At 50.8% G+C, this 12781-nt stretch overlaps 1 protein-coding gene across 2 annotated transcripts in view; it reads right to left on the reverse strand.

Annotated features, from left to right (window-relative positions):
* Positions 1 to 735: 735 nt before the first annotated feature.
* The window catches only part of MMD2 (monocyte to macrophage differentiation associated 2), a gene marked incomplete at both ends in the record, with an annotated part of 45954 nt that continues 33908 nt past the window's right edge, over positions 736 to 12781 (reverse strand). The window contains 4 exons of one of the 2 annotated variants that reach the window (XM_082858023.1): positions 736 to 939; positions 4608 to 4677; positions 5494 to 5595; positions 10366 to 10440. In XM_082858023.1, coding sequence (XP_082714149.1) covers positions 736 to 939; positions 4608 to 4677; positions 5494 to 5595; positions 10366 to 10440 — 451 coding nt within the window. Of the gene's footprint in view, positions 940 to 4607; positions 4732 to 5493; positions 5596 to 10365; positions 10441 to 12781 lie in introns of both variants that reach the window. The other variant, XM_082858022.1, reaches the window with a different exon arrangement.

The following is a 12781-nucleotide window of genomic DNA, read 5'->3' on the forward strand; positions in this document are numbered from 1 at the left end:
CTGCTCTGGGTACACTCGGTCTCCCCCCACGGGCCCAAACCGGCCCCTCTAGGGGATAAGCCTGCTCCCTGACATGGAGACACTGAACTGGTCTGGCCGTGACCCCAGTGCAGAGCACACGGGGCAAGCAAGGCCAAGAGGTGCCATCATGAGTGCCAAGTCGATTGGTAGTGGCTTCCCAGAGCAGTCTTGGGAAGGATCCTGATACCACGCCACGCTGCAGTTGATTGGTGATGTCTGCCACGGTCGTGGATCTTCACCAGCCCTGTTCTACAAGCTGGGTGACTTTCCCTGAGCAGGGGACAATTCCCCAGCCAGGACTTTGGTAGCAGAGAAGGAGGCCCTGGCCACCCAGGTATAACTAACCCACTAGACTCCCTGATAGATTTCTCAGGACCTTATAGGAAGCTCATATTGGCCCATCATTCCTCAATTGGCCAGGACCACGTCTGCCCCCTTTTCTGACGATGTTGTATTAGGAAACATTTGTCTAGAATAGAAACACATTACAGGGTTAATTTCTCCTCTGTAAAAATGACTAAATGCTTTCGTTCTCACCTAGGACCCAAGGGGTGGTCTGGCTGTCACCAGAAGTAACCTTGGACCCATCAAAAAGCTCTACCCATAGGAGGGAAGACGAGGGGCCTGGGCGCTGGGCGCTGGGCTCAAGTTCACAGAAGCACTCCCTGTGATGCTCTGCTCCAAAAGCCTAAATGTCCTGTGCAGGCTGACACCTCATTTGGACACCTTGGCCTGCAGGGTGCTGGGCAGATACAGGTACCTCCAGATGGCATAGTAGTGGGTACCAGCACCAAATGCCACAAAGAGATGCCAGATGGCGTGGGCAAAGGGGATCCTCCCGTCACTCTTGAAGAACACCGTGCCCAAGCAGTAGAAGACCCCTCCGGTCACCAGCTCCCAGATGCCCTCGGTGTTGGGCTGTCGGCAAGGACAAGGGTGAGCACAGGTCAGACGAGCAGCCAGCAAGACCAGAGTCACCCAGCCATTCCCCCACCACCCAAGGCGAGAAGACGTGTGGACGGTGAGGCAGCCCAGAGCCCCAGGCGGGGCATCTCAGCACGGTGACGTCATCAGTTCTCCCCACATTCACTCTCCAGTGTAACACATTTCTATCAAAATCTCAAAGAATATGTTCCAGCTTTGTTATCTTTTCTAAAAAGCAATCTGTCTGGGTGTATCCCCAAAGAAGTGAAAGCAGAGACTCAAACAGGTACTTGTACATCCAAGTTCACAGCAGCGTTATTCACAGTAGCCAAAAGGTGGCAGTAACCCAAGTGTCCATCAAGAGAAGAACGGATAAACAAAGCGTTATTCACGTTACTTTATACAACGGAATATTATTCAGCCTGAAAAAGGAAGGAAACTCTGACACGTGATACAACATGGATGGACCTCAAGGATGTCATGCAAAGTGCAATCAGCCAGTCACAAAAGGACAGATACTGTAGGATTCCATTTACGTGAGGTCCCCGGAGGAGTCAAGATCATAGTCAAGAAGCAGAAGGGTGGCTCCTGGGGGCTGAGGGTTGGGGAGGGGAGTTAGTGTGGAACGGGGACAGAGGTTCAGTTTGGGACGAGGAGAAAATTCTGTGGATGGATCGTGGTGACGGATGCACAACAAGGTGAAGGTCCTTCATGCCCCTGAATTGTACACTTAAAAATGGTTAAGATCATAAATCCTACGCATATTTTATCACACTTTTTTAAAGTAATACATACTCACGGCGAAAAATTTTAGAGAAAAATGAAGTGCAGCAAGAAAAAGGCAGCAGTCCCAGCCCTCTGAGGTGCGCACCATTGACACCTGGGTTTCTGTTGGTTATGGGAGCTCAACGGACAGGAGGGACGGAGGGAACGGGGAGTAAGAAGAGCCCACTGGCCCCTCTCCCTGAGCCCACTTCCCGCAGGTATCACCGCTTACCACCAGTAACGGTGTCTGCCGGTATCCGTCCAGAATTGCCTAGACACGCACGATATACCTACAGTCTGCACTTCACATACATGTACGTGTGCAGAGGAACTAATCATTTTAGAAAAGGGGGCTCGCACCATCCCTGCCGTCCTGAGACATCAGTTCCACGACAGAGTCTTGTGGAGATCAGGCTACATCCCCACGCGGAGGTCCACGCCAGTCTTTGGAACAGCTGGGTAGTATTTCATTGAACATACGTATAGTCACGCACCCAGTTCTCAAGCGGTGATACCTGAGTATTAAGGACATATTACAGTAACACTTCCCAGCGCTTACTATGTGACAAGCCTTGTACACAGCGCAAGGGGCCTTACGTGAGGCAACTCATGCCATCTTCACAGCAATCTCACGAGGCAGGGCGACTATGTGACAGGCACGGACACACGCCCACGACAACATGCCAAGTGAGAAAAGCATGTTGTAGAACAGTGTGATCCCATTTTTGTAGAAGAAGAACAAAAAAGTCGATACATCCGCATCTCCACATAGACTTGCCTATAGATAAAAAATGGAGGGAATTCTCTGGCGGTCCAGGGGTTAGGACTCAGCGCTTTCCCTGCCAGGGTTCAGTCTCTGGTCAGGGAACTAACATCCCGCAAGCCAAGTGGTGCAGCCCCCCAAAAAAAAAATGTAGAAGATACACAACGAACCATTAATGGTGGTTGCAGCTGGGGCGTCACGTTGGGGAGGGGGTGAGAGGGGGATTTCAGCTCTTTTATACATTTTCAGACAGGACTTATTTTTTGCAGTGAGTATGTATTTAAATATACACTTACAATATATGTATATATGTATTTAAATTATGTAATACATAATTTGATGGATATTATATAATTAATAGATACAACTTAAACATACATATTTAAACAAGTAAACTTGGCGGGGGGGAAGGTAATCTGTAAAAATAAACACAAATCGCAGGGAAAATGTTGAGTAGGAAAACGAATGGGGAGAGATTTCACTGCCAAGTATTAAGATGCAACAAAAGCTAAAATAAGTAACATGGTTTGGCACTAGTATCAGAATAGGCCAACTTGTGAAACAGACCCACGTACACGTATATTAAGCTAACCTATGATAAAAGGAACATTTTTAAACGGTAGATAAATAACTGCCTAATCGTTTGGGGAGGAATCACCGTATACATAAGAAACGGCAGTGGGAATACAGAGTTTAAAATTAAAAGTTAAACCATAAAGGAAACAGGAGAAAATATAGGTAAATACTTATATAAACTTGGGAAAGGGAAGACCTTCCTAACCATAACACTTAAGGTAAAGCCATAAAATTAAAAAAAAAGAAAAAAGAAAAAAAGAACATGCTAGATTTGACTACATACATTTTCTTTAAGAGCTATGTGTGGTACTAACACACTCAGAAATTTTTCGCTTCAAAATATTTTCAACTTTAAAATAAACCGCTACTCATAGATAAGAGATTAACTTAGACAAAGATCAATGCCTCAAATATATATAATGTAATGTCATTTAAATTTATAGGATACGTTATTTATTGGTCATTTCAAACAGATAACAGTCAATTTTAATTTTGGGGGAAAAAAAGAAATACCTATTTAAACACAAATTCCTCCAGCAAGATCTATAGGACATACGTCCTTTCTTCTTTTGACATAATTTTATTAGCTATAATTGACACACCATAAAATTCACCCTTTTAAAGTTCACAATCTGGTGCTTCTCGACTACATACATTTTTAGCATCTGCCAACAATAATCATTTAAAAGTAAGAAACTGTTACCTGGCCTAGGGAGGTACCAGCAGGCTGAGTTGACCGTGCCCATTTGACAGAAGGGACAACTGAGGCTCAGAGAGGAAAGGGGATCCACCCACGGCCACACAGGCTGCTGCTCTTCCATGGCTGGGGCCCGGAGGCCTCTCCCTGCAAGGCTCTCCCGCTCACAGGGCGAGGTGGTGCAGCCCAAAGGTCCCGATACTCGGGGTTGGAGGTTACGGGGCCACATCCCAGCTCAGCCCCTTGAGGGCTGCATGTCCTTGGGCCAGCCACCTTCTCTCTCAGAACCTGAGCGTCCTTGTTCATAAAACGGAGGTGGTCACATCCATCTCCAAGGACGCCTGGGGCGGGGAAGTAAGGTCCTGTGAGCAAGCTTCCTGCACGCCACAAGGGCTCGGGACGCACAGTAAAGAGGTCAACCTCCACGTGTCAAGAAGCAGCTTAGGGTGTGGAAGCATCGGAGGGGGTGTCAGAAGTCTGAGGCTTGGCTCTGCCTCCATGGCCACCTATGTTGTTATTATAGATTTAGTTTAGCGATCGGGTACTTACTCTGCTCCAGGCACCATTCTAATCACTGTCCATGGGTTTTTCTTACTTGATCCCTAAATAGGCGGGAACTGGAGCCCCGAGGGACTAACGAACTCATTGGGGGTGAAGCAGAGAGAGGAGGTGCCGTAGAACCGGGGAGCCGGGCCCTGGGGTGACCTGCACGTTCTCCTGCCTCAGCCCGCAAGTCACGCTGACCCCGGGCCTCAGTTCCCTCGTCTGCCAGAGGAGAAGGTTCAACCTGACAATCTCCAGAGTCACTGTGAGTCCCCTCCAGCCAGACAGGAGGCCCCACGCCGGGTGGGGGCAACTTACCATGGAAAGGATGACCAGGGCGGGGAAGAAGCCCATGACGACGTAGCAGAGCAGCTCCACGAGCTTGTACCTGCCAGGAAGACAAGCCATCTTGGCCTCAGGACAGCCTCCCCACGAGGGATAGCTCCCCGCTCGGGTTAGGAGGGGACACCCTGGCCGGAAGCGTGAGAGAAAGAGACTCCACCCTCTGCCCAGCACTCCTGGGCCCAGATTTCATCCAGCTACACCCAGCAGGTGCTGGCAGAGTTGGGTGGCCATGGGAGGGTCTGTTTCCCTCTCTGAGACTTGGTTTCCACATCCATGAAATGACATTTGAGGATTGCAAATGCTGGGTGTAGCATGCGTATGGGTGCTTCCCATGCGCAACCCAGGGCAGACATTACTATTCGATCCCCGCACCTTTCCGCACAAGGCCCAAGCAGCCACTCTCCATCCATCTGAGTGGCTGTACCAGCTGACACCTGTTTGCTGTCCCTGGAGTTTCCAGGAGGCTGTTATTCCCTTTGGCTCCTCTAGCTCTGCTTCTTTCCCACACTTAATCACTCCCAGCTTGTCACTCAGCAGGATGGAAGGAAGTGGGCAGCCCTGAGAGCCTCTCCCCCTTATCCGCTAACACAGCTTCAGGAAGGCAGGTAATACCTGACATCATTCAGTGGGTCTAGGAACCTACAATGCCTTTTTTTTTTTTTTTTTTAAAACTCTTCAGATTGACCCTATGGGCTGTGGACCTGGTGGCCATCAATGGACCTGAACACAGGGATGCCAGGCACAGCTGAGCCCTCATGCTTCTGGGGTGACCCTGGGGTCTCGTCTCACTGGGGGCAGGGAGGAGGCCCTGACGGAGGCAGCCCCCCACCTGAGGCCGCTCCCCCAAGCCCTGGCTTACCGCTCGTGGAAGAAGAAGACATAGATGGTGCCCACAGAGGCCATGACCCAGACCAGCCACCGCATGTGCGAGGCCCAGGGGCCCAGCTCGCGAAGGTTCAGCCTGGGGGGGAGAGCCGAGGGCACAGCCTGAGAAGGTTCAGCCTGGGAGGGAGAGCCAAGGGCACGGCCTGAGGCGGGCCCTGGGATCCAGCCCTCCACAGCCAGCCCGTCACAGGAACACTGACCCCAGAGAACCCCTGTCCCCAGGGCCCCATGTGTGGGATGTGGCCTCTCACGGGAGGACACGTGGACAGACAGAAAGGGAAACGGAAACAACAGGCAATTATTAGAGCAAAATTAGCACAACTGATAACGTCCAAGCATTGAAAGAAAAGGGCATCTCAAGCCAGTGGGCATATAAACAAGTAAAGCCTGTCTGGAGAACGTATCGGACTCTGAAGGGCACGTAGCCCGTGGCCCAGGCACTCCAAGTTCAGGGGCTGGCCAGAGGAACGCTGTTTTGCGAGCACACAGAGGCACAGAAAAGGACATTCATCCCAGCAACAGTCCCTGTAGGAAACGCCTGAAAACCACTCAAACTGGCCACCGAAAGGGGACAGGAATATAAGGTGAGTATCCCTCCAGGCTGGTTACTAACGTACTGACTCTCAGCTCTACATTCACCCTTTTTGCTGGCTGGGTTATTAACTGAGCTGGGCCTCACGAATTTCTTCCTTTGCAACTGGCACAGCATCAAGTCTGTCGGTAGAGGGTGATGGAGAGACTTTGCAGAAGGAATTCCTTCTTTCCTTCCGGATTCCTGTGACTCTCTCCCCAGGCTCCCGGAAAGTGGGCTTTTCTCTCCACTGCTTGGCACAGGTGGTGTCTCCAGGGCCAGGCATCTGTGGGTCCCAGCCTCCTCCAGCCTTTGGCCTCTGTGTGTTTTCTCCAGCTGTTAGCTTAGGCACACAGCCGGGGGCCCCGGACAGTGCAGGTCTGTGCCCCGCCCCACACACATGCATTCCTGTCCAGCACGCCGACTGTCTTCAGCCTGTGCAGCCGTCTGCACAACTAAACTGCACGGAAACGCTCCAGATTCCTGCAGAGAGGGACTCTGGTTCCAGAAAAGGGTGATTTTTCTTTTGCCCACCTCAATATTTATAACTCTACTGTGTTTGTTTTCCGAAGCACTGGGGAAGGAAGATTCTGTGTCACACTTGATCCTGCCAGTTTTTTCCATCCTTCGTGACATGGTCCTGCTGGCCTCGTGAATCACGTGAATGACGTCTGTGTCCTCTGATTCTCTCTCTCTCAACCCCACATCCAAGCAACCGCCAAGTTCTGCCGACTCTTCCTCCTACAAAGCCCGCGAGCCAGGGCACATCTCCCCACCTCGGCACCTGTACCCCTCCTTCACGGCACAGTTGTGGTTCATTCTTTGTGTCAGTATCCTTGGGACAGTCAACGTCTGCATCCTCCGTGAGACTGTAAATCCCATAAGGAGAGAGAGTCTGTGTCTTTGCTCACAGCCGTATCTTCAGACACCAGCACGGGATGGGCACAGAGCCGGTGCCCAAGTGGTCACAGCCAGGGATAAAGAGTAGAAATCCAGGCACTGAATCAGCCAGGCGGGGGACAGTCAGAGGGCTATTCTAGAAATCTACATCGAGGAGAGTGACGGCAGCTGAGCACAAAACCTAGCTTTAGGGCTTCCCTGGTGGCGCAGAGGTCGAGAGTCCGCCTGCCGATGCAGGGGACGCGGGCTCGTGCCCCGGTCCGGGAAGATCCCACATGCCGCGGAGCGGCTGGGCCCGTGAGCCATGGCCGCTGAGCCTGCGCGTCCGGAGCCTGTGCTCCGCAACGGGAGAGGCCACAGCAGTGAGAGGCCTGCATACCGCAAAAAAAAAATAAAAATAAAAACCTAGCTTTACTCTAATTGGCAACATCCGAAAAGAAACCTGAGATCACCTGGCTCCCAACAACTACAGGTGGTGCCTGGGGGTGACATGGGGCCATCAGGAGGCGGCCTTGTGGACTGAGTGCCCAGCCACGGCTTCTGGCTTCTCCCTCCTGCTCTCAGCTTCTCCCGTGGCTCCCACCTACCCACTCCAGCAGCAGCCCCTCACCCAGGACCAACACTGCTTCTCGGAGCCTCCATACGCCTGCCCACCTGGCATCCGACAACCAGAAGCATCCTGGTCGGCAGGACAGAAGCACGTCCCCTCCTCCCGCAAAGCCCAGCTGGGCATGGGGCTGCCTCTGACGATGTCTCCAGGCTGACGGCAGCAGGGCTGATTTCCTAACACTCCCGAGAGTTGCTGATTTCCTGGGGAAAGCTGATGCCGGAAACCCTGGCATCCGCCGCTCTACATCCCCTCTCCCCCACCTTCAGTCACTCAGTCCACTCAGTTCCCTGTAAATGTCTTTTCCATCCATCCATCCATCCATCCACCCACCCACCCATCCATCTATCCATCCTCTCGACTTCAAGGCCGCTACCAGGGCCCCAGCCATCACAATCTCTCTCCCAGGTCCTTGCACCAGCCTCCTCACACCTCCCTGCTCCCAAGGCATCACCTTTAAGTCCAAAAAATAAAACTACATCAATATCCTGTTTCAAACCCCCAACCACTCCTCAGTGTAGACCAGCAGCTCCCGTCTGTACCCTGTTCACCACCACACCCGCACTACAATGACCAGAGGACCGTGGAGCAATAATCACCCTCAAATGCCGGTCACAGGAGGTGGAGACCTGTGGTTTATTCGCCCAGAGCACTGTCCAGCAAGCAGACTGGACAGTGACTCCTGCAATCATGACTCCACGACTCTCACCACATAATGTTGCCCGAAAGAAGCAAGATCCGAAGGAACGATGATCCCATTAACATGAGGTAAGAAATCAGGCAAAACTACCCTATGATGGTAGATGTCAGGACTGTGGTTACCCCTGGGGGGCAGCGGACTGGGGAGGGGCTGGAGATGTTTTGTTTCTCCACCTGGGTGCTGGCTGCAGCGTATGGGAACTCACTGTGCATATCCCCCGGGCACGTTTCAAAAGCAGTTGTCGGGCTTCCCTGGTGGTGCAGTGGTTGAGAGTCCGCCTGCCGATGCAGGGCACACGGGTTCGTGCCCCGGTCCGGGAAGATCCCACATGCCGTGGAGCGGCTGGGCCCGTGAGCCATGGCCACTGAGCCTGCGCGTCCGGAGCCTGTGCTCCGCAATGGGAGAGGCCACAACAGTGAGAGGCCCGCGTACCGCAAAAAAAAAAAAAAAAAAAAGCAGTCGTTTTTGTGCGCACCGACAAAACCCGTTGATTAGTTGAGATGATAAAAAAGAACGCTCCGTTTACGACAGCCAAAAATGGGAATTCCCCAGGCAAAAATGGAACAAACCTCTGTGGCTCCCACTCCTCAGAGGCCAACGTGCAGATTCTCAGAGCAGCACACCTCCTCCAGGAAGCCCTCCTGAGGCCGCCTCTGCAGGGTGGTGCCTCCTCTGAGCTCGACGGCTGCATGCGCAAAGGCCCGTGTCACCGTGTTGTCACTGTCCTGTCACAGAGCCCCTCTGCCAGCCAGAACCTTAGCGTCCTGACCCCCAGCACCGCCCGGCCACCCAGACACATTCAACAAGTGTGACTGGAACGGCCCTTCTCCCCTCACAGGGGCTCTGCAGGCTTCCCGGCTTTTCGCGTGTGACCTGAGTGTTTCTTTATTCCAGAACTTTCGAAAACCCTGAGGCACTTGCTGGGGGAGTTTATTTTTTTGTTTTTCTTTTTTAATTAATTAATATATTTATTTATTTTTGGCTGCGTTGGGTCTTTGCTGCTGTGCGCAGGCCTTCTCTAGTTGCAGCGAGCAGGGGCTATTCCTCGTTGCAGTGCACAGGCTTCTCATTGCGGTGGCTTCTCTTTGTTGTGGAGCACGGGCTCTAGGTGAGGGGACTTCAGTAGTTGTGGCACGTGGGATCAGTAGTTGTGGCTCACAGACTTAGTGGCTCTGCATCATGTGGGATCTTCCCGGACCAGGGCTGGAACCCGTGTCCCCTGCATTGGCAGGCGGATTCTTAACCACTGCGCCACCAGGGTAGTCACTTGCTGGGGGAGTTTAAACTGGTACAATCTGTGGAGGGTGACTTGGCAACAGTTAGCCAAATGAGTAAGGCCCACTCCTGCCCCGCAGCCGTCCAGTCCTCAAATTTACCCCACAAAGATCAGGCTTGGCCACATGAACCTGCTGTTTCTGTAGATCAGAAAAGCTTGCCTCAACAATTTCACCCGATTCGAGCCAACAGAACCAAGCACCTATGCTGAGTGGTACAACAGCAAGGACTTTCACTGCAGCCCTGTTTGTTATAGCAAAGGAAGGGGGAGTGCCTACGTCATAAATATTCATCAATAGGGGTGGCCGGGGAACATTATACTGCTGTAAAAAAAAAATAATAAATAAATAAATAAATAAAAAGGAGTGGGGGAATCTTCAAGGTACTAATACGGAAAGATGTCCTCAAGTCCACGACTAAAAGAACGAAAGCAAACTGCAGTTTGTACAGTATCCTTCCTTTTGTATTAAAGTAGGAAAGTATAAGTATAAATATAAGGATATAAAATATAGGCCTGTGTGCGTGTATTTGCATATATACATATGCATATACGCAAATGTGTGTCTGTACATGTACTCATACATACACGTTTGCTCTTTCCTACACAAAAGCAGTCCGGAAGGATACACAGGAAACTGGTACTAAGTAGTTGCTTCTAGGAAGGAGAATGGGTGGTGGGTGTCTTTTTACCTACACGCTTTTGTGCCAACACATCACCCAGCCAAACACGAAGAAATTCAAACAAAGGAAAGAGAGGACGCCAGCCCTCCCAGGGACCCGCAGAGACACTCACCAGGGCGCGTAGGAGGCCGCGATGAAGAAATAGATGACCATGCGGTCGGACATGTGCAGACAATGCTCCACCGTCCTGTGGCAGAGAAGGCGGGTTACGGGCCCTGCTCTGGACCAACGGGCTTTGGGGGAGCCTGGGCTCGGGGCTGACGCACCTCCGTCCACCATGACCCCTCGGGCCTCAGTGTCCCCATCTGTGAGTGACCAGAGCAGTGGTTTTCCAACCAGGCTGCCTGTCACCCTAGGAGTTGAATGGAGACACCTCGGGGGTACCACTGAGGACCCTCCTCACCCTGACAGCCTCCTCCCATATTTTAATCAGAGAAAGTCTGCATTCTGTTTTATATTCTGGGCTTTTTGAAAGATTTCAAATGATAAAGAATTCAGTAGCTTAAAAAAAAAGTGTGAGACACAGACTCACAGAGGACAAACTAGTGGTTACCAGTGTGGAGAGGGAAAGGGGGAGGGGCAACATGGGGGAGGGGATGAAGAGGCACAAACCATTACGCATAAACTAGGCTACAAGGGGGATTCCCTGGCGGTCCAGTGGTTAGTACTCAGCACTTTCATTGCAGTGGCCTGGGTTCGATCCCTGGTCGGGGAACTAAGATTCCACAAGCCGTGCAGCATGGCCAAAACACTAAATGAATAAATAATAAAATAAAATAAGCTACAAGGATGTATCGTACAATCCAGGGAATATAGCCAGAGTATAACCTTTAAAAATTGTGAATTACCACGTTATATACCTGTAACTTTAAAAATTGTGAATTACCACGTTATATACCTGTAACTTATATAATACTGTACATCAGCCATACTTCAATTAAACAATGAAAGAAATTCAAGGACCTACTGTATAGCACAGGGAACTATACTCAATATTTTGTAATAAGCTATATTGGAAAAGAATCTGAAAAAGAATATATATATATACAAACACATATACATATATATGTATGTATAACTGAATCACTTTGCTGTGTACCTGTTAACTAACACAGCATTGTAAATCAACTATACTTCAATTAAAAAAAAAAAATAAAAATAAAAATGAACTTAAAAATGCATACTCAGGGCTTCCCTGGTGGCGCAGTGGTTGAGAGTCCGCCTGCCGATGCAGGGGACACGGGTTCGTGCCCCGGTCCGGGAAGATCCCACGTGCCGCGGAGCGGCTGGGCCCGTGAGCCATGGCCGCTGAGCCTGCGCGTCCGGAGCCTGTGCTCCGCAACGGGAGAGGCCACAACAGTGAGAGGCCCGCGTACCGCAAAAAAAAAAAAGCATACTCAGTAGAAGTCTAGCAAGCAGAAGAAAGTACGGAAAATTAAATGTTTATTAATTCTATTCTATTCTCCTTTCATTAAAAAAAAATAAGTGCAAAACCAACAAACCTAGGTGCCCCCTGAAGACCCTCTGGGTTCTGGCATTCTGGTTCAGGTCCAGGCTCTGAAGCCATAAGACCTGGGTTCGAATCCCAACCCTACCACAGAGGGACTAGGGCCTTGAGCAAGTTACTTACCCTCCCTGGTCTCAGCTCCCTCAGCTGTAAAACAGGGAGGACACTGGCCACCTATCGAGGTCGCTGTGAGGACGAAGAGGGTCAGGACTCAGCACAGCGCATAACAGGAAGTGCTCATAAACGTTACTGTTTCCCTTATGACCTCCCCTTGAAGAGCAAATTACAGTCATCAATACCTCTGACCAGCGTGGTAGCCAGCCTCCAAAATGGTACCCAAGGAGCCCCACTTTCTGGTCCTCACACCTGTGTGCGGCCCCTCCCACAACAAATATGGCAAACATATGGAAACAACAGGAGGTTGCAGAAACGATGGTGTGTGGTTTCTAAGGCTAGATCATAAAAGATATCACAGCCTCTGCCTTGTTCTCCTGAATCACTAACTTTGGGGGGGACGAGCCATGTGGCCGAGGGGAGGTCCACGTGGGAAGGACTGAGCACCCCCAAGCATCCAGCACTGACATGTCAGGCCTGGGAGGGAGACACCTTGGAAGTGACTTCTCCAGCCCAGGTCCAGCCTTCAGATGATGGCAGCCCCGGGCAGTATCACGACTACATCAGCAACCTTGAACCAGAAACACACATCTAAGCTCCCAAATTCCTGCCTCTCTGAAGCTTTGAGAAAGAATCAGGGTTTACTGTTATTTGAAGCCTCTATGATTCAGGGTAATTTGTTACGCAGCAGTGGATAACTAGTACAAACTGTGATTCTATCTAGCGACTGCAGCCTTCATTAAATTTGGCCGTGTTTCTATCTGATGCTGGGCTAACTGCAAGTCTTCCTAGAAATAAAAAGAATAACAACAGCTGATACATACAGAGCACATTCTATAATCAGAGCACCGTTCTAAGCCCTTTACGAGCATTAACTCTTTAATCCCACCTAGGAGGGAGGGACCAC

Source organism: Leucopleurus acutus (assembly GCF_964270905.1).
Source record: "Leucopleurus acutus genome assembly, chromosome: 16".
Classification (NCBI taxonomy): Eukaryota; Metazoa; Chordata; class Mammalia; order Artiodactyla; family Delphinidae; genus Leucopleurus; species Leucopleurus acutus.